General features: G+C 46.2%; 1 protein-coding gene across 1 annotated transcript in view; it reads right to left on the bottom strand.

The window, feature by feature from the left end:
- GYPC (glycophorin C (Gerbich blood group)) overlaps positions 1-20,564 on the bottom strand; it is a 51,966-nt gene extending 31,402 nt beyond the window's left edge. The window contains exon 1 of the mRNA XM_075529393.1: positions 20,098-20,564. Within this exon, the coding sequence (XP_075385508.1) occupies positions 20,098-20,134 (37 nt within the window). The 5' untranslated portion in view covers positions 20,135-20,564. The remainder of the gene's footprint in view (positions 1-20,097) is intronic.
- Between the last annotated feature and the right edge of the window lie 571 nt (positions 20,565-21,135).

Here is a 21,135-nt window from a genome sequence, read left to right on the forward strand (position 1 = left end):
GCACACCCATACACTCCCTGTCCCAATCACTCTCAAGGCATTTGCTCTTCACCTAAGCCCCTTGCATCAGGTCCTCCTTTTTTTTCCCCCCCTCCCTCCCTTTTCCCCCCTCCCACATATGCCCTTGGTAATTTATACCTCGTTATTTTGTCATATCTTGCCCTATTCGGGGTCTCCCTTCCCCCCTTCTCTGCTGTCCCTCTCCCAGGGAAGAGGTCACATGTGGCTCCTTGTAATCAGTTTCCCCTTTCCAACCCACTCACCCTCCACTCTCCCAGCATCGTCCCTCACTCCCTTGGTCCTGGAGGTATCATCCACCCTGGATTCCCTGTATCTCCAACCCTCCTATGTACCAGTGTACAGCCTCTGTCCTATCCAGCCCTGCAAGGTAGAATTCGGATCATGGTAGTTGGGGGGAGGAAGCATCCAGGATCTGGGGGAAAGCTGTGTTCTTCATCGATACTACCTCACACCCTAATTAACCCATCTCCTCTCCTAAGCCCCTCTATGAGGGGATCTCCATTGGCTGACACTTGGGCCTTGGGTCTCCACTCTGCACTTCCCCCTTCATTTAATATAATATATATATACACATACATATATACATATACACATAAATACACATACATACACACACTTATATATATTTTTTTTGCATGATGCCTTATATCTGGTCCCTTGGGCACCTCGTGATCGCACTGGCCGGTGTGCTTCTTCCATGTGGGCTTATTTGTTTCTGAGCGAGATGGCCGCTTGTTCACCTTCAAGCCTTTAAGACCCCAGACACTATCTCTTTTGATAGCCGGGCACCATCAGCTTTCTTCACCACATTTGCTTATGCACCCATTTGTCTTCAGCGATCCTATCATGGAGGTGTGCAGTCAATGATATGATTTTTTGTTCATTGATGCCTGGTAACTGATCCCTTTGGGACCACTCGATCACACAGGCTGGTGTGTTCTTCCATGTGGACTTTGTTGCTTCTGAGCTAGATGGCCGCTTGTTTATCTTCAAGCCTTTAAGACCCCAGTCACTATCTCTTTTGATAGCCGGGCACCATCAGCTTTCTTCACCACATTTACTTGTTCACCCATGTAGGCTCCAGCTGTTGTGTCGGGAGAGTGAGCATCATAGAGTTCCAATTTAATAAAAGAAGGTATTCATGCATAGAGGGAGTGTTTGAGTAGAGGCCCAAGGTCCTTCCGCCACCTTAATACTTGATCTATAAATATAGACACAAAGATCTATTTCCCCAACCTCCTATATATATTTGCATGTACATGTCTTTGTCTAGACCTCCATGAATGCCCTTTGACTCCTAGCTCTTTCCTCCATCTCCCTTGACCTTCCTCCTGCCCTACTACCATGCTTCATTGCCACCTGGGCTAGAGTATACCTCTTCTCTAATCAACCTTACCCTTGATCATTTCCCACCAGGCCTGCCACTCCCCCTTCTCTACCCTTTGGGGTCCCATGTTTTTCCCTTGTCCCTGGGTTTGTTAACACCACTTCCTTACCCCCCCTACCCCCCACCCCAAGTCCCCCCGGAACTGTCGGTCCCGTTGTTTTTCCTCCCGATAGTTCATCCAGCCTGTCCTATTCAGACAGACCTGTGGAGTCACTAACATGCACGAAAACTAGACAGAGGAACACAAAGCAACAGTATATAACCGGACAACAAAACAACCAAAACAAACCACTGAAAAAGAACAGAACAAAACAATTCACAAGAGAAAAGCTTGTAGTTAGTTCAGGGATCTTTGCTGGCCCTTAGGAGCGTTTTCCAGTCCAGTCTGTTGGGGCACCACGCCCTGGCCCCAAAGTCCACTTTCAGCATTCCCTGGGGACCTTGCCACTCCATTCCCTTGCTGTTCCGCTGCACTCCCCCAGTGCATTGCCTCGGTGTGGTGGGATCAGGTCAGGTGCAATTCCCACACTGTGTCTCCGGTGCTGTCCCCTGTATTTTTAGTCTGTTTCTCTTTATATCTAAGGTGTATTTCTTGTAAGCAGCATATTAAAAACAATTTTTGTCCATTCTGTTAGTCTTTGTCTATTAACTGGTGAATTCAGTTTGAATGCATTCAGCATCGTTATTGATAAATATTATCTATCTGTAATATTTTGTTATATATTTCTATTGTGTTACTCATTTCAGTTTTCATGATGATTTTTAATGTTGTGTTCCTTTTGTTTCTTGGTTGTCTTCTTGATACTCTCTTTGCTTTTTTGTTTATTTTTCTCTTACTGTTTATCTTTTATGGTTTTCTTTATTTTAATGACTAATCTTTTTTTCCACCCCAACCCCACTTTCCATCACTTTTATGGTTGTCATCTTGTTTCTTTTGTTGAAGATTTAATTTGTTCTTTGTTGGTTGTTTCTGTTTGTTTGTTTTGTGGTTTCCTTTCCAATTACAAAACATTTTGTATTCTCTGAATGGTTGGATATCTTCTTCATTCTATTATTTATTGTCTACTCTGCTACTCTATGATCGCTTGGCCTTTATATACAATTATTATATTTTTCATGCTCCTCTCAATATTGTTTCCTTATCTTTAACATTGAAAAGTCTGAGTAATACAGATCAAGGTTATTCCTTTTATGGTCAATTGTGTTTGCAGTTTATGGACTTTCTGCAGCTATTTTATGTTCTGTTATAATGTCAGGAAAATTCTCTCTTAATATTTCATCAATTATTTCCTCAGTAGTATTATTTCTTCTCTCTGTTCCGGGACATTTACAAAGCATATTTTGTTCTTTTTTGTGTTGTCCCATGGAATTCTTAGATAATCTTCAGATTTTTGGTCCTTTTTATAGCCTAGTTTACTTGTATTCTGTTCTGGAGAGACTTCAAGATCACTGATTCTTGATTCCAATGCGTGTATCTTGCTGCTTGTCTTATGTTTCTTCTCTATCTCCATTGACTTTTTCCTCCAGTCACTTAGAGTAACTGGAAACCATTGCTGATATAACAAAGTTACTTGACCTTCTGCAAAGTGTCAACCACCTCCCCTTCGAAAGTGTCACTTATAGACTAGAAACCTTCCTCTAGAGCAGTGGGTCTCAACCTTCCTAAGGCCACAACCCTTCAATACAGCTCCTCATGTTGTGGTGACCCCGCCAACCATAAAATCACTTTTGTTGCTATTTCATAACTGTAATTTTGCTACTGTTATGAATCAAAATGTAAATATCTGATATGCAAGATATATTTTCATTGTTACAAATTGAACATAATTAAAGTATAGTGGATAATCAGAAAAAATATGTAATCATATATTTTTAAATATTTATGTGTTTTCTGATGGTCTTAGGCAACGCCTGTAAAAGGGTCACTAAACCCCCAGTGGGGACGCGACCCACAGGTTGAGAATCGCTGCCCTGGACAACATCCTTTCTCAGCTTCGAAGAGGACACACTTTGCTCCCAGAGCAGCGTGTATGGTATCTATGTTTAAAGTGTCCCTTCTTAACTTTTGAGAAGGACCTGCTTCATTTCTTTTGAAGTGACTCTATGCTTTAATAAAACTGTAGCTTCACTCTTTGTTGCTGCTGCTGGTTGTGTGTGTGTGTGTGTGTGTGTGTGTGTGTGTGTGTGTGTGTGTGTGTCTGTGTGTGTGCGTGTGTGCATGTGTCTTATCCCTGGGCCCTAACCACATGTGTTTGGAGCTTGCTACTTCTATGGGCAACAGCCTGGGTGCTGAACTCCACATCTGGAGGCTCCTTCGGGATGGAGGTAGAATCTACAGCGATAACAACTTCATCTGTTATTGATCTTTGTCATCTGGTTTATGAGTGAGTCCAGAGGTAAATCTTTGGGGAATTAAATTGTTTTCCCAGCACTTGTTCTTATATTTTGTTTTGAGGAAGCTTGCTCTCTCTATCTCTCTCTGACTCACTCTCTTCCACGCCTCCATTCTTCCTCCTCCTCCTCCTTTCTCTCTATATCTCTCTCTCTATCTCTCTCTCACACAATCACACACACACACACACAGCTAGATGGTTTATGAGGCCGAGGCTGGGTAGGGGGGGAAATCTTCCTCCCATCCAGAGAAAGGCGGCATTCCATGTATTGTTTATGAGGCTGGGCGGGAACAAGTCCTCTCCAGTTTGAAGCACAGGGCATTAAATTGGATTGTTTATGAATCCACATACCTGAGCTCCCCAGGAAAAGTTGGTGAGGTGTGTCCAGGGGTTGCATCAGTGTTTGCTAGTGACCTGTGTCCCTCTCCGATCAGGGAAGAGTGAATGCTGAGGCTCGTGTCATACACGTGGAGCTGCTTCCACCGGTAACATCCGGGGAAAGCTTCATCTCAACCAGCAGCTCACTCACTGATCTGTGACATGGGTTTCCTGAGAGGAGGACGCTACCATAAGAACAGTTATTTCCGATTGTTGCAGCCTTTGAGAGAGCTCACCTGGAGAAGCTTGAGAATCAACCATGTTGAGTGTTGCTAAGATTTTGAAAGAATTAGCCCATAGTTGGGCATGGAAACCACTTAAGACTGGTTGTTTTTCTGCTGCTGTGGCATGGCCTTACACCATCAGCTACAAAGTGTGTGATAACAAGGCCATGAGTTGTGGGAGATCCTGGTGAAGGGAACTCCCCATTGGTAAGTCTTTATTTGTCTGGTATATGTTTATCTAAATTTAACCCTTTTTGTTTAGAGTGTTATAAGAAGCTAAGAAATGTCATTTACTCCTGAGTGCAGGTTTTTCTCTATGCAGAGGGAACTGGTTGTGGGAGGGAGGTAAAAAGGTTGAAGAAATTACCTGGCCTGCACCCAGTAATTCCTGAGTGGGGGTCCAGGAGGGCCCCCACCTGAGAAGGTGGTGTAGCCCTCTCCAGATTGAGATAAGGAGGCTGCCAGAGGGATGTCCCTAAATACATTCAAAAGTTGTCATTGTAGAAGAGCCTCTGCTTCTATGACACTGATCTCTGAGGCTCATGGACACCTCTCTGTCCTGTGTCGTACGTACAAGAGATGGGACAGAATACATCACTGCTTGACCATAGCCCTTGGGATTGCCTGCTTGACTCTAAGAGTCCAGAGTTACCATCAGATAGCCCAAAGCAAAAGAAAATGATTTTTGTTTCTGGCCCTTACAGAAGCCTGGAAGTTCTGAGGCCTGACCAGCCAATAGATTGCTAAGGTACAACACCATCTTTCAATTAGTTTTTGGTTTTTTGTTGAAATGAGGGAAAAAAGAGTACCGTATATACTCGAGCATAAAGCAACCCAAATATCGGTAGGAGCACCTAATTTTACAACAAAAATTGGATTAAAAATGTGCTGAAAAACTCGGCTTATACATAGGTCTATGTGGTACCTTGTATGCAGGCCTTGCTGTTTCTCAGAGAACAGAGACCTGTGCAAAGTCTTCTCTACCAGCTCCAGATCAACCAGCCCAAGTTGAGTTCCCTGAGAAACCTTCACCTCTGGCATATCCACTGGAGCGAAGGGCTCCCCGTGATTATCAGGGAACAGCCAGCCTAACGTATTTCCAAGAGTAGGAGAAACCCTATATCCTGTACAGGAAGTGGGTGGGATAAAGGCAATATCGTGAGAGTACATGTTCCTTTTAGTCTGAGAGATTTGAAAACTTGCAAAGATCAAAGGTGCACATAGTGACTTTTTTATTTGACCTGGAAGAACCTCAAGGTCCTCCTGTCTTATTGCTACAGTACTGAGGAGGAATAACACATTATCGGGGCTCCTAGGCCCAGAGCTGATGGGATCACGGAACAGGATCCACAATGGAATTATCAGGAGCGTCCAGCAGGGGCGGGGAGAAAATCTAGGAGGGAATCTTGAGATTGCATGCAAACCTGCCTCATAGAAGGGATGAAAGACATTCAGATTAAACCTGAAAATTATTCAAAATTAGCTGAAGTAGTCACAAGGATGAGAGTCCGGTAGTTTTCAGAAGCAGCCTGGTAGAGGCAATGCAGAGATTTGCCAATACAGATTCAGAAACACTTGATGGGAAAGTTTTCCTCGATGCCCATTTTATTCATCAGTCTACTGCAGACGTTCACAGGAAACTTCAATGTAAAGCTGCTGGACACAGACTGACCTGAATCAGTTCCTAATGGCAGCAACCTTGATGTACAACAAACAACCGAGATTTAGAGGAGGCAAGGACAGAACATTGAACAGCAAAATTATTGGAGCTGCTACTGTGGTCAATGTCAGCTCTGTCTCCACAGCGTGAGGGACTCAGCCTGTCCCACACAGCCCTGATCCCGCGCTGTGTGATACGGCTGTGGGAAGCCAGGCCATGTCCAGTGTGAGTGCCAAGGAGGAGCCCCCCCCCCAGGCCCCGAAGCATGAGGGCAGGAGGGGATCCTCCTTCCGCCTGTTTCCAGTTCAGTGTGGGACTGCAGGGTGCTGAGCTAGTGCGTGTCCCGAGAAGTCTTGGTAGCACAGATCCTGATGACTGACGAAGCCTCTGCTCCCTCGCCCCTCTGGCAACACTGTTGACATCAAACTTGAGGAGCCGTGGGCATGTGTAAAGATTGACCGTGAGTCCAGCCACTTAGGGCTGGGCACAGGGGCTGTGTATTTGGTATGAAAATCCTTTGGTGGTCTTTTGACTCCCTCAAGCCCCCGTGTCATAGGCATTCATGAACTACCAACTAAGGGTTTTCTCCGTCTTCTGACCTGCACCTGGGAGGGGCACTTTATTCGCACATCAGTGTCTTATTGTTCCTGAATACCCCTATGCTTTGGGAAAAAAAGATTTTTCTTTTTAACTTAAATTCAAAGCTCTGATGACATGCCCACCTGTTTCTATAGGTCTTATAGGAATGACAGCCTCCTCTCATGCAGTCTCAAAGGCATCACCATTTGAGTTGACGTATAGCAGCAAGCCCATATAGGCACTAAGAGACCCACTGAGGTAAACTATCTTCTAGAACATAAACCTGGGAAAGGTGCAGCAAGGTTTACTAGACTCTGGTCAGACAGTAACCTGAAGACCACCGACACAGTTCAGACCCATATCTGAGAGAGCTAAGCGAGTGTGGTCACCTGCCCCACAGCAGGGCAAGTCCATGGAATTAAACTGTGAGTGCGTCTGTCTCCACTAGAACCTGGGCACGCTCCAGGCACGATGCCAATACTAAACGGAAAGGTACATCCTAGTATGGACCGACCACAGTGTAAAACTCCTCTTACAATAAAAAAATAATAACAAGCAAAAACCTGAGCAGAAAAACTGAATGGATTGAATCCTTGTCGCTGGAGGAGGCACCTGCCTCTCCCCTCCGCACCTCACCCCAAGCCCCCTACCCTTCACAAAGGGCTGCTTGAACCTTGGAACTGGGAGCATGTGAGCCACAACGAGCAGAAGGAATTCCCCCTAGAGACAATTGAGCACTTTGCTGATGCTTAGTTAACAGTGATAGGAGTTTTCACATTCAGTAATTGCTCAGCTGAAGTATAAAAGTTAGCCAGAGAAAAGAATTTAGATGGATACAGTAAGGTGCAGAAGGTCAGAGTAAGTCATAGATATTTAGGAAAAGTAGTGTAGAAAAAGTAGTTCATCTTCTAATAAAGAGTTTGGTTGTGCCAGAATACGAAAAATGATCAAGAAATTTGCAGGTAAACAGTAAGTTGTTTGGAACGAAGTTGATGAGAAATGAGAAGGGAGTGAGTTCATCGTAAGAAAAGGATGACAGTGTAAGAAATATGAAGTCTGTAAGAACTGATCCTCACTAACTACTGTAACTTGTCTTAAAACTGACCAAGAGGATGGAGGAAAGTAAATTAACCATATAGTTTTGGATAATTCATAAAAAGTCTTGAACTTGTTCTCTCAGAAACAGAGAGAAGCCAATCCATCTGGCCCTTAATGATGACATCTCTGGATTCTAGTGAGTGCAATTAGCAGAACGAATACACCATGACCTTCAACTACTTCAGGGGCCACTCAAGTGACCTCAGCCTCGTGTCATTCGCACCCCCTTCTCTTTTCTATACTTGGCGACTTGGAATGAGCTGCTGAAGTAATTTATTTATGTCTTCTCTACCACTCTTTCAGCTCATGGGCACCTGAAGAAAAGCACTTGTGATGCATCTGTCTCCACTCTTTCGCTTGGTGGAAACAGGCTGCATGAATCCATATAGTCTAGCTTCATTTCCTGAGATGCCCCGTACCCCTTCTCATGTCCTAGCTTTTGATAATGCTGCTACTAATTGGTGGCTTCTGCCTGTTTAACATCCTGGTAAAGTTTGTGTCTTCCAGGCTTCAACAGTTTCACAGAAAAATGATGGCTATGAGTAGATATCAGCCAACTTCGTTACAAGGCATCAATCAGACTGCAGTCACCTTCTGGTTCATTTCCCCAGCAGGCAAAGAGATAAAGAATAGGGTCAGGATGAGAGCAGACTCATAAGACCACGAGACTTCTTATCAGCTGAAGTAGCCAGATCAGTCTTTGCTCGCTGCCCCAAATGAATTTGGAGTTCTGCTCTCTTCAGGAGGGTGGCAGAGAGAGAACAGGGGCCCCTACCCTGCCTGCGATGAGTTCTGCTCCCTTCAGGAGGATGGCAGAGAGAGAGCAGGGGCTCCTACCCTGCCTGCTACGAGAATGAACCCAGGACCCTGTGAAACAAGTGAGGAGGAAAAGACCCGGAGGGACCCGACTTGGCAAACGCCAAGCCCGAGTGCAATTCCTGACGCCGTACTATCCTGGAAGATAATTCTCACACGCTGGCCCAGAGCTGCAGCCCAGCCAGATTGGAAAGAAATGGTGCATGAGACCCAAGGAGAAAGGGAACGACTGATTACGACGTTGCTTGGCCATCTGCAGGGTGGCAACTCCCTGCCCCCGGAAAGTTCCATTTAAAAACTAGCAGTGTTCCCTTAGACAAAGTCCCTTCGAAACCCAGAAGGGGTGCCCGTTTCACTCCCGGAACAAACGTATTGATGGTGAAGGTGTCCCTTCTGCACTCTGAAGGGGCACAGGCTTCATTTCTGTTGAAGTGACTCCACGCTGTAATGAAACTGGGGCTGAACTCTGCCGCCGCCCGTGTCTGTGTTGGGGGAGTGCCTGCGTGCGTGCGAGTGCTGCTTATCTCGGACCCCAACAAACCACACAGGCTTGGCGCCCACTAGTTCCTCCCCCGGGTGACAGCCCTGTCACCCAACTTCACAATGAGATCACTAGCTTCGGTTTTATCGCCAAACCATATTTTCAAACTACTGTTCCTTCCTCTTTGTTTCCAACTTTTGCATTTCAATCATCAGTAATGATCAATGCATTGTGGTTGTGTAGTTGATCAACTTCAGACTGAAGACATTAGTAGAATTTTTCAATTTGCAATATTAGCTCTAGTGGCTGATATATACATTTGAATAATTGTATTGACTGAATTTCCTTGTACATGGTTAGATATCCCATCACAGACAGCATTGTATTTCAAGATAGACCTTGAAATGTCTTTTCTGAAGATGAATGTAATGCCTTTCTGCTTGTTTGTGTCAATCCTGGTCATCAGAAAATCGCGTGGTTCACTATGCCGGGATTGACCCAATCAAGAGGAATGGGATTAATCACCATTCACTAACAGCTAGAATATCGATCTTTATGCATTCCATTTAATTTTTTACAACTGATGATTTTCCTGGAGTCATATGTTCTACATTCCAAGTTCCAATTATTGACAGATGTTTGCAGTTGTTTCTTCTCATTTCCGATCAGGGCCTAACAGCAAATGAAGGAAGGCTTCACTCCATCCACACCACTATGTTTAACTCGACTGACAAGGCAGCTCTCCCTCAGTCTTACTTTGAGGGCCTTCTGACCTGAAGGGCTCATTTTCTGGTCCCAAATCTGACAACATGCTGCTCCTATTCATGGCATCTTCAGTATCTCCCAATGGTTCCATGAAGGTTTCAGTGGTTTTCTTCAGAAGGTGCCAACCTGTTCCTTCTTCGCTCTCTGTTCGGAGTCTGGAAGCTTCACTGAAACCCTTTCGCTTTGGGTCCAGCATCGCTGCAATGCACAAGCCACTCCAGTGTGACAAACTGACAGACAAGTGGTGGTAAAGTCATAATAGTAGTAATGTATAGGTTGTAGTGGGTGTGTGTGTGTGTGTGTGTCTGTGTGTATGTGTGTGCGTGTTTTAGCTGCAGACAAAGCTGTAGATCATGGAAGAGTCTATGGTAGGGGCTGTTCCCCACAATATTCCCTCCCAGTGCCCTGGTGCTGACCTGGTGAGGCACCGTCCACTGCTTTCTGAGCCCTGGCAGGGCAAGCACAGGGCAGCCCTTCCCTGCAAGCCCAGCTTTTTCTACTCCCTACCCAGTGCCCCTCCCTGGCTCCGAAGCGTCACAACTCATTCCACTGTTAACATGGCATTAGCAGTTGGGGACGTGCCAGCTGGGGGAAGGAGGGACAAAGTTGCTCCAGGAGAGTTTAGTCCCAAGAAAAGGGACTAAAGCCTGACCTCCTGGCTGCATGGAGTGGAGTAGAGGGCAAGGCACAAGGAAACAAGCCTTTCCCCCAGATGGTCGACTGCAGAACTCAGAGGAAGCTCTGAAGCTAGAGAGCATCAGTGGGGTAGAGGGTGGCCTTGGGACCTCAGTGGCCAGGCTATTACCAGGAGCTCATGCCATCCCTATCCATGTGCCATCTACAGGGTTCAATGAGGCAGCATGCACACTAAGTCAAATAGAAAGGGTGCTCCCCACGCATTCTTAATCAGCTTCCTGTCTCCCTTTGTCCCCACTTGAACACTTGGGCTTTCTGGTTTGGGGTTTTGATGCATATTTATCCCTTTTTGTGACCTAACCTAGAATGATTATTACAACACTTTAGCCTTTTCTGGCCTCCCTCAGCCCTTACGTGCTGATATGGTTATGATAATGTCCCATTGGTCATTGTCTGCCCACATCTCCCTCTGATCCTTTGTTCGATTGAGTGGTACTTGGCTATCCTATGAGTGCCTTTAAGTCATCTGCTGCCCTCAAGAAAATCTTCCTACTTCCTCACACTTGATGTTCATACCCGTAACTTCTGTATGAATAAACAGAATCAAAGATAATTTTTAAGATGATGAACAGTCTCGTTTCATGACTTAAAAACCCAGGGGAAAAGAGAGAGAGAGAGGACAGGCACAAAAGAGCAGGAGTGGGCGTCATGGGGATATGCCAAACATGGTAATCTCCCCAGGGCAGAAATTCAGGGCAAATACCACAGTCGCTCAGCCACTGCCTATTCTTGGAAGCTCTGTTGGCTCGCACTCCAGGCGGGGAGGGAGGAGACGTGCAGAGGGGGAACCTGACCCTGGAGGGAACAGGCAGAGTGACTGGGAGGATTAGCTAAACTGATTGAGCCTGTAAGCAGCACACTCACTTTCCATGAAAATGGGTGTACTGCCTTATGGGGAACCATTCCTACATTAAAATGTTTTCAACTCTATTTTACTACTGTGTTAGCATAAAGGCAGGTGTAATATTTAACTTTAAGCATTCAATTTCATCTTTTTATTTTAGAAGCCCACTCTCGTGGGCTCCAGGCCCTGTGGCTAGCAGGGATGTCAGCCCTGGCTGCACCCCTTTGGACAGCATTTGATACGACAGGAAGGGGAGGCACTCTGGCTCTCTGGAAGCTACAGAGCCTCTCTAGTTTCAGTGTCATCACATGCACAACAGAGATAAAAATACCTCCCCTTGGGCCGTGGAGGGCAAAGCGAGATAACCAATGCTAAATGAAACCTGCATTTCTCTGCATCAAGTCAGAAACACACGACCAGGAGAGAGGTGGCTTGGGATAACTTATGGACTTGGTGACAAAGAAAATGAGAGATTGTGAAATAAAACAAAGGCCCGCTCAGTATTGCCAACAACAGCTGAAATGAATTTTACTAAGCAGGATTTGAAGGGAGGCAATTCAACTGGCACGTCAGGCCAGGCCTTACTGCCCTTGCAAGGCTCGAAGGGGGAAGGACAGGTGCAGAGAAGAGCAGGGAGGAAAAGTCACTGGGGAAAGATGACATTGGACTAGAGGAAGTGGGGCACAGGGCCGATGATGAAAGGTGAGCACATCGGAGCATGAGAGGACGGAGGGCACTTCCACACAAATCAAGGTGCTGCTGGAACTCCAGGAGAGAGGCCAGTGGATGGGGAGGGTGGAGCACAGTTCACCAGGATCTACCTGTCCCCTGGGAGAATATGCAAGTGAATCCCACAACAGGGCCAACACTCTCTGTTTAGCTCATGCTTCATGGGTTCACACCAGTGTGTTCATTCATCATTCATTAATTCATTCCAATGCTTGTTTTTAAAGAGCTTGCTTCCCCGAGTGCAGCCATGACAACACAAGCGCCAAGTCCTTGCTGTGAGGGGACTGGTCCCCAAGAAGGCAGAAGAGCGACACTGACTCTCCCAGGATAACATGAAGGTGGGGGAGAAATGATACTCAGAGGTTCGGTGATCACAAACCTGTGTTCAAGGTCAAGGGCAGACCATGCACCTGTGTTCTCTGGGGTGTTCTCCCTGAGCGCTTGCTAACTCCAATGAAGCACAAAAGAGCCCACGAGTCCACAGCAGAGATCACAGCTCAGAAAGGAGCAGCTCAGCCAAGCTACTGATGGGGAATTCTGCTTCCATGAGGGCCTAGCCTAACTTCTTACAGAGCCCCTGGCAGACAGTGGAGAGCAGACTCCAGCGTGTCCTGTCTAGTGGCAAGTAGGCAGAGGCAAGACTAGCACTCCGCTGGGACAAATGGGTACCTCATGCTGGAGAAGGGCAGACTACAGCTGTCTGTGACCTTCACCTGCAGAATAGGGATAAATTGTCGTCCTCTGAATGTGGGGTCCCTGGAGATAACTGGGGAGTCGGCTCAGTCGCACCCGAGTTTCCATCCCTCGAGGAAGAAATCTCTGGTGTGTGTACATTTGAGAGCATGCTGCAAAGCACATGATGTCGATCGTGAGAGAAGGGATGCCTTGATTCCGAGAAGCAGAAATGGGAGCGAATCGTGAAATGTGATGGAGAGTCCTTGGTGAGAGGCAAAAGAAGTGGGATCTCACTAAGCAATAAGGTAAGGCACCAGGCTTATTTGGAGTAAGGTATGACTTCAAAATCTCTATCCCTATTTCACTGTCTGCCTTGAGCCTTGGATGATCCACCCTCTGTCCACCCGAGTGGCTTCTCCAGACCGTAACCCATGGTCATAAGGGGTCTCTGAGAGCTAGGAGACCATGGAATAGCAATGTGGGGCTCTGAGCGGTTTGCTCTCACTTGGGAGGAACCCCAGCTGCATGAGGGGAGCCAGCTCTGTCACTGCCTGAGATGGGCTGAGACTGTCCCCACTAACATTTGTTCTGGCTGCTGTTACTGCTGTTCAGTGTCATCCAGTCGGTTCCAATTCATAGTGACCCTCTGGACCACAGGACAAGACACTCCCCGGCCCTGCACCACCTTGTCCAAGACCCTCCTTTTCTCAAATGCTCCTTCCCTTTACCAAGCATGGTGCTCTTTTCCCAGGGACTGGTCTCTCCTGACAATATATTCAAGGGACATGAGACAAAGTCTTGCGATCCTTGTCTCTAAGGAGCATTCAGACTGCATTGTTTCCAAGACGGACGCTTATTCTTTTGGCAATCCATGGTGCTTTCAATATTCTTAGCCAGAACCATCATTTTTTTCTGGTAGAATGTAAAAATTGAAAGTCATAATAACGAACGGCCGGAGTCAACATTCGCTCAGAGGTTTGGATTGCATAACAATCTGAAGCGTGCTGCAGACAAGCTTGGAGAGGGAGGGCGGCACGGGGGCAGGGGAGAGACACAAGAGTAAGAGAGAGAAAGAGGAGAAAGGGAAACGAGAAAGAAGAGAAGAGAGAAAAGCAGTGAATGGAGAGAAGCAAAAAAGGAAAACTAGTGTGAAAAAGGACAGGCAGGGGAGGGAGGGAGAAGAGGGGTGAGAGGGAAGGAGAAAGAAGAAGGAAAAGGGAGAAGAAATAGGGAGCGAGAAGACAGATCGGAGAGAGGAGAATAAATTAAAATGACTGCTGGGATGAGAAGAGGGTGATGAGAAGCTTTCATGTATATTTTAAAATAGTTTTGTTTGGGTTTGACATTCACTTCACTTAAACTTATTATTTACTAACTATGCATGTTCGGACTGAGAACTATTAAGTTTACATTTTAAAGCACTTTTTTTAATAGTTGGCATGTAATACATCATTCCATATTTCAATCACGTCAAGTACAATTGTACAATTGCTACCATCGTTTCCAACCATTCTTTTTCTACATGGACTCCTTGACATGGTCTCCCTTTTACCCACACACACAGCCTCCACCACGGTACCACTCCCCACAAACCCCTATCCTATTCACTGCCTCTATAGTTTCAGTAATCCCGGGATCCATTGACAGAAAGGTGGAAACTCATACAACACGGCTTCAACAGGGTGACCTCCATGACATAGAGCACCTTTGTTGCTCACAAACTGGCCACAGCCTGGCTTTTCCCTCAGGACCTGGAGGTCTTATGTGACTTATCAGCCCTGATTCACATAAGAAAATACCTCTCATGCTAGGCTGTTAGGGGCGACCCATGGACGCTTTTTTCGATGGGTATAGCACATAGTAGGTACTAATACTGTCGTACTCGTAATTATCAGTTAAATATTAGTTTGTGATACTATTGAGCACGATCAGCAGTGATTCGGTGGTAGAAGCCTCCCCTTCCACGTAGGAGCTCTGGGTTTGGTTCCCCGACTCAAGCATAGCCAAGATTCGTCGGTGGAAGGTTCCGTGTTGCTATGACATGGAGCTTTCAGACAAAGACAGATATGGGAAAAAGGCCTAATGATCTGTTGGACACAGGTCACCAGGAGCTGAAGTGAACTTTGTGGCAATTAGCAAGATATCTATATCTATGTATATATTTTAGTACGCATTTGTTAGGCCCTTTGTATCTCACTCAATTGTTGGAAGGTGTTTTGGGCTGGTCATGGATGTCCTCCTATAGCTCATCCAAACAGGCAAACAGACTTTACTTGTTCAATCTTCCATCACTGGTGAGGGGGATTCCTCCCAGGTATTTTGTATTAATTCATCTGTCCTTATTGAACACATAATATGCTTCTGACCCCACAATCCTGTTTCCCAGGGTGCTTTGCAAAGTCATAGAGCTAAATACCCAAGTGGGTATTGATCACCCTGGGGAGACACAGCAGCTGACTCTGTTGACACCATGGGACTGTGCTGCCACAAAATCCGGAGGGATTGAGCCCTGACTAAAACAGCATTTTAATGGTGTCTAATGCAATCTGTTGCAACCATCCATTTCCTCACGGAGCTCTGACCCCTTTAATCCACAGGCAAAACTCTGGGGCTCTGCCACACTCTTCTCACAATAACTATGGCCTTCAAACCGTGCAGGAGCCGGGTAAGCCCAGCTGGCAGCACAGGCCAGATTGGTCTCCTTAGCTCTGAAAGCTGTCGTTTCCACCAGCAGCTCTGCAGACTGAGACAGGAGTAGACACACCTGCCAGCACAAGGCTGAGAAAGACGTTCCCAGGGCTCTTCCGCAGCAGAGACGCCTACATAGACCCACCTGAAAGCCATCAGAATGGTCCACAAGTGAGGTGTGGTGCGCTCTAGTCAGATCTGGAAGGAGAGTGTCTGCACGCAATGGTCAGTGCTAAGAATAGGAATCCTGGAGGGCCTTTGGTGGTGGAGACATGGAGGAGATGGGATGGGCAAGAGAGTCTCAGAGCTAACAGAGAACGCTCCAGGCCAACTTCCTCAGTTGGAAAGATTATACTGGCTAACACATTTTGGTGCCTCAAATGTTCAACTTGTTTTGGGTATCTTTGACCTGCTGGTTCAGAAAATGGCAGTGGTCTAGTTTTTGAGATACAAAGCACATGCTATATACCCCTCGTCACTCTGCTCTCCCATAGAGAAATCAGAATCTGCTAATGTAGTGGTAGCTAGCCTGAGAGAGAGGACATGTGTGTTGGATTGATTTAAAGTAGTTTGTACTGTACTAAATATTTAGTTCCAGACTTACTTCACCTGGTGTCCTTTGCTTCAAAGATAAATTTGAACAATTCAGAGTACATGAACTTGAATTCCCCCCAAGTATCACTTCCCCTTTATTAGGAACTGTATACCAGGCAGTTCCAATTTGTTATCATTTTAAAAAAGGCCAGATAAGGGGGAGCAAAGAGGGAGGGGAAAAAATAAGGAGCTGATACCAAAGGCTTAAGTGGAAATCAAATGTTTTGAGAATGATGAGGGCAATGCATGTACAAATGTGCTTGACACAATGGATGGATGGATGGATTGTGATAAGTTGTATGAGCCCCCAATAAAATTATTTAAAAGAATAACTAAATAAATAAAAGAGTGCAGGGGTGGAGTCTAGCCTGTCAATAGGAATAGAGCCGGTGGGGCCTCTGTGTGGGCGTGGCCTTCTCCTGAGGATTCTGGGAACTCCTGCATTTCCTCCTTGGAGATGGGAGCCACTTTCTCTGCTCACACCCTGGGAGATACAGCAGCTGACAAGACATATGGAACTATGCTAGTGCCTGAGCTGGAGAAGTCACATGGAGAGCCCTGCTAGTGCTGAGATGCTCACAACACCACTGGATCCATAAGACTTCCCACCCACTGGCCTATGAGCTTCCTGAATTCCTGCATCATTGCATGTTTTTTGTGAATCTGAAGAGGATTTTATAGATTGGTATCAGACATATGAGCTAATATCAGATTTATGGACTTGATCTGGACTGGGCTGGGATGTTTTCTCCATATACCATTGCTTGCTTATATAAACCTCTTTCTTATACACATACACACAAAGTGCCATATAGAAGAATTACTGTACAATAAGTTCAAGATAAAGATGAGGCTTTCAATTCCTGTAAACAGTTAAATCTCAGAACCCCACAGGAGCAGTTCTACCCTGTCCTGCAGGGTCACTAGGAGTTGGTATTAACTCACTAGTAGTGAGTTTGAGTTTGTACAATTAATAAGGAGCCCTGATGGCATCGTGAGGTATGTGTTTGACTGTTAACTACAAGGTCAGTTATTCAAGCCCACCAGCTGCTCTGTAAGAGAAAATTGAGACTTTTTACTTCCATAAAAATTTTTACCCTCCAAAAAATTGTATCACTGTGAATGAGGGGGAGTGAGGAGTGGGGACCCAAAGCCCATCTGTAGGCAATTGGACATCCCATTACAGAATGGTTACAAGAGGAGACGAGCCAGTTAGGGTGCAGTATAGCAACGATGAAACATACAACTTTCCTCTAGTTCTTTAATGTGCCCCTCCCACCCCACTATCAGGATCCCCATTCTACCTTACAAATCAGACTAGACCCGAGTATGTACACTAGTACAGATAGGAACTAGGAATCCAGGACAGATGAAACCTTCAGGATCAGTGGTGAGAGTGGCAATACCAGGTAGGTGGAGGGAAGGTGACAGGGAGAACCAATCACAAGGATCTACATATAATCCCCTCCCTGGGGGATGGATAACAGAAAAGTGGGTGAAGGGAGACGTCATTGTAAGACATGAAAAAAATAATAAATTATCATAGATTCATGGGGTGGGCAAGCAGGGAGGGGGAGAATGAGGAGCTGATACCAAGGGCTCAAGTAGAAAGCAAATGCTTTGAGAATGATGATGGCAACAAATGTACAAATGTGCTTGACATAATGGATGGATGGATGGATGGATGGATGGATGGATGGATGGATGGATGGTGATAAGAGGTGTATGAGCCCCCCCAATAAAATGATTTAAGAAAAAAAGATTTTCGCCCTCAGAAATCCACAGGAGACATTCCACTCTGTATTAGAGTGTTGCTATGAGTCATAATCGACTGAGTAGTAGTGAGTTTAGTACAATAAATAAAATTCAAACGTTCTGAAACCCAAAATGTGTCTGTCAGAGTTCAAACTCCATTCCTAAGATTAAAATGTTCCATTCTTGTTATAAGGTGGCACAACATCTCCACCTGTGCACAGAAAGTCTTATAAAAAAATGTTAGAATTTTTCTTATAAAGAAACTTGGAGTCAACATCACATCTCAAACATTTAACATGAATTAAAATATTTTGTCATTTTAATCAGAAAGTGTTCTGAATGTTTACCACATATTTTGAAGAAGAAAAATCAGATCTTCAAAATATTTATGAAAATTGCAATCAGGTCAACATTTTTGATACTCTAAATTGCTTATACCTTCCATATATGCAACTTTTCAATTTTCTTTTTTACCTTCAACTTTCTCAAGCTGTGTTCTGCTTTGCAGTATCCAACTTGAGGTCTTTGAATATAGTGCACAGCCTCCCATACCCAAAAGAAAAGCCTACTGCCATCTGATTTATTCTAACTCATAGTGAACCTACAAGACATCGAAGAACTGCCTCTTTGGGTTTCCAAATCCTTTGAATCTTTTAAAAGCTGCCGAGTGACTGGTGAGTAGGAACTATTGATTGACAGTTCAATGTGTAGCCAAGTAGCCAGCGTGGGTCAATAGGCAGCTTCTCTTGGAAGTGCCTTTACACCTTTGGAAGTCTCTTTATACTCTTTGAAGTCCCTTTATAATTGTTTTTTTCAAATATTTCTTACCGTTTTTGTCTTATCCTATAATTTGTGGCTCTGAATTCTTCTCACATTTAAAAGTAGGATGATAAATTAATCATTTGTATAAATTAATAGCTGAAAATCTAGTGGAACACCACATCTAAGAAACCAGAGCTGATGCAGTCTATCCAATGCAGTTTTCTGAATCGGTGCCCCAAATAACCCCAGTAAAGGGTCTAACAACCAAGACATCCAGGGGAAAGTGATTTGTTGTTGTGGGGCTCCGTTATAGAGACTTCTGTCCCATGGTCGGGCTGTACTCATGCACACACACATACACATGCACACTCAGCCATTACTTAGTGCTCATGAGTTTAGCAATCCTTAATCTCATGTAAAAGAACCTGACTGCTATTGAGCTAGCAGGATGCGCCGGTCTCTATGTTGCAATATTTTCTAAAGATTTAATCTCACAATCCAAAGAGGAAAATCTAATTATGCAGATGAGAAAGCTAGTGCTAAAAAAGTTGGATGCTGGCTAATAAACTGCACAGATGGTCCCAATGCAGGGCGGCCCTTGTTCCCTGTGCACTGTCGATGTTCAGCACACGGGTCCGTAGAAACCCATCTAGACGGACGCCAGGCCGGCACACACCTGCTTACGAAGGTAAGGCCTCCTGGCCTCCTGGATATGAGAGACTTGTGGAAGGTGGTGTTTCTGATACTAGCATATCACAGCACTATTCTGTTCATGGCTTTAAGCCAATCGTACCGTAAGCTCACGATTGCTCTGCTCTGACTGAGTTTAGTAGTTGAAATAAGCCAGGGAAAGAGGCAGGGATAAGAGAAATAGACATGCAGGCTTTTCAACAACAAATTCAAGCTGTTTTTTCTTTTCTTTTCTGCCTTTTCCCTTCGGGGGCGCAGAAGCAGGGAGAGGTTGGGGTTGGGGCCCAGCAATGTTTGGGACACCCTCATAAAGAATCTGTTCATGTCAAAAAGAAGAAGAATCTCGTCGTGTGATAAAAGAAGGAATTCAGGCAGTAAAGGATCCCCATCCCTGAAGGTCAGGTCCATTCGATCCCTTCTGGGCCTCAGAACCCCCAGCCACTGGCGTGGGATGAGCTTGTCGGGGTTTTTTGCTGGGAGTGGAGCCGACTCCCCATCAGCCTGCCTCCCTCTTGTCGGAGAGAACCGCGCCAGCCTTTCCCCAGCTCAGCTCAGCCTTGCGGCCCGCCCTGCTCCGAGGCGCGGGTTTTATTTTGCAAGGAGGGAAAGCGGTTGGGTCTCAGGTACTGAGCAGCGCGATGCAAGAACACACCGAGCCAGAGGCCTGGGGCAGAGGCGGGGGCTGCGGGGCGGCTCGGTGGCGGCTGCGTTCCGGGGCGCTGGAGTCCTGCTCGGGCCGCCAGGACCCGCCGCCCCCTCCCCGGGCCCCCAACTTCTTTGCTGGAGCGCGGCGCCACACACCCCCCTCGGCCCCATCCCCAGCTCCCGCCAGCCCCAGATCCTCGTGGGTCACAGGACTTACCGCTGGTGCCCAGCGAGGTGCCATTGGGGCCACTCATAGCCACAGGTCTGGCCACAGGCACAGGCAGAGGACAGGGCGGAGTGGGCGCCCAGGACTGGCTGTCCTGCTCCTGACCCTCCGCTCCCAGAGAGGAAGCTGCACATCTATCACCCTCCTTCAGCACAGGCCAATGGGAGGGGCTCTACGCGGGAGATAAGCAGTTTATTTACGTCTTCTCTGCGGCGTTGAAAAACACACACAAGCACCCACTGCTTCACTCTTTCCTGCCAGGAATCACATTTTTTCTCACTCCTTCTCTCTTTCCCTCTGCAACTTCCCGATACAGAAGTTGTAGATGAAATTTCCCATCAGGTTGGAGGCAGGAGCCCCCACCCCTCCCAAGTATCATATGATGGCCTCACCAAGCACTGCCCAGGGACCGGGACCAAAGAGGAGCCCCTGTGTTTGCAGCTCGGCAGGCGATCTATCATGTGAGCCTCTGAGCGGCAGAGAACTTGGAATGGTCCCGTCTAGCTCGTCCCTGGGGCACTGTCTGGGAAAGATTATTAGACAAAAGGGAGTAAACAGGAAAAGGGCCATGTGATTTATGTTCTTCATGTGGAAGCCTTTGCCTGACACTTCCAGCCACAGTGGGGTTGGTGTGTGAATTCACTTTAATAAAGCAATTGAAAACCTAATCATGGAATTATTGCTGCCATTAAAACGTGGGTGAGTTAAATAAAACCTGTGGAAACAACCCACAAATAAAGCTCTCTCCCACGCTGCCGTCTCAAGGAAGTAAGGAAGGCGAGGAGCTTGGACTAGCCACTCATTTCAAAGCCCCGGCCTTGGAGAACACTCAGTACCTCTTATGACTGCTTCTTCCACTGTGGGGCCTCTACCACCTCCTCCAATGAGAGTGGCCGCAGGCAATCCCGGGGCTCCGTTTCAGGTGTGTGCCCACTGTCTGTGCTTTTAAGCACATCATCATGTAGAGCACAACATGAGGACACCCCCAGGAGGACCATGATACAAAAGACTTGCCAGCTCTACCTGGGC

This window comes from Tenrec ecaudatus, chromosome 13 (assembly GCF_050624435.1).
Source record: "Tenrec ecaudatus isolate mTenEca1 chromosome 13, mTenEca1.hap1, whole genome shotgun sequence".
In the NCBI taxonomy this organism is placed as follows: Eukaryota; Metazoa; Chordata; class Mammalia; order Afrosoricida; family Tenrecidae; genus Tenrec; species Tenrec ecaudatus.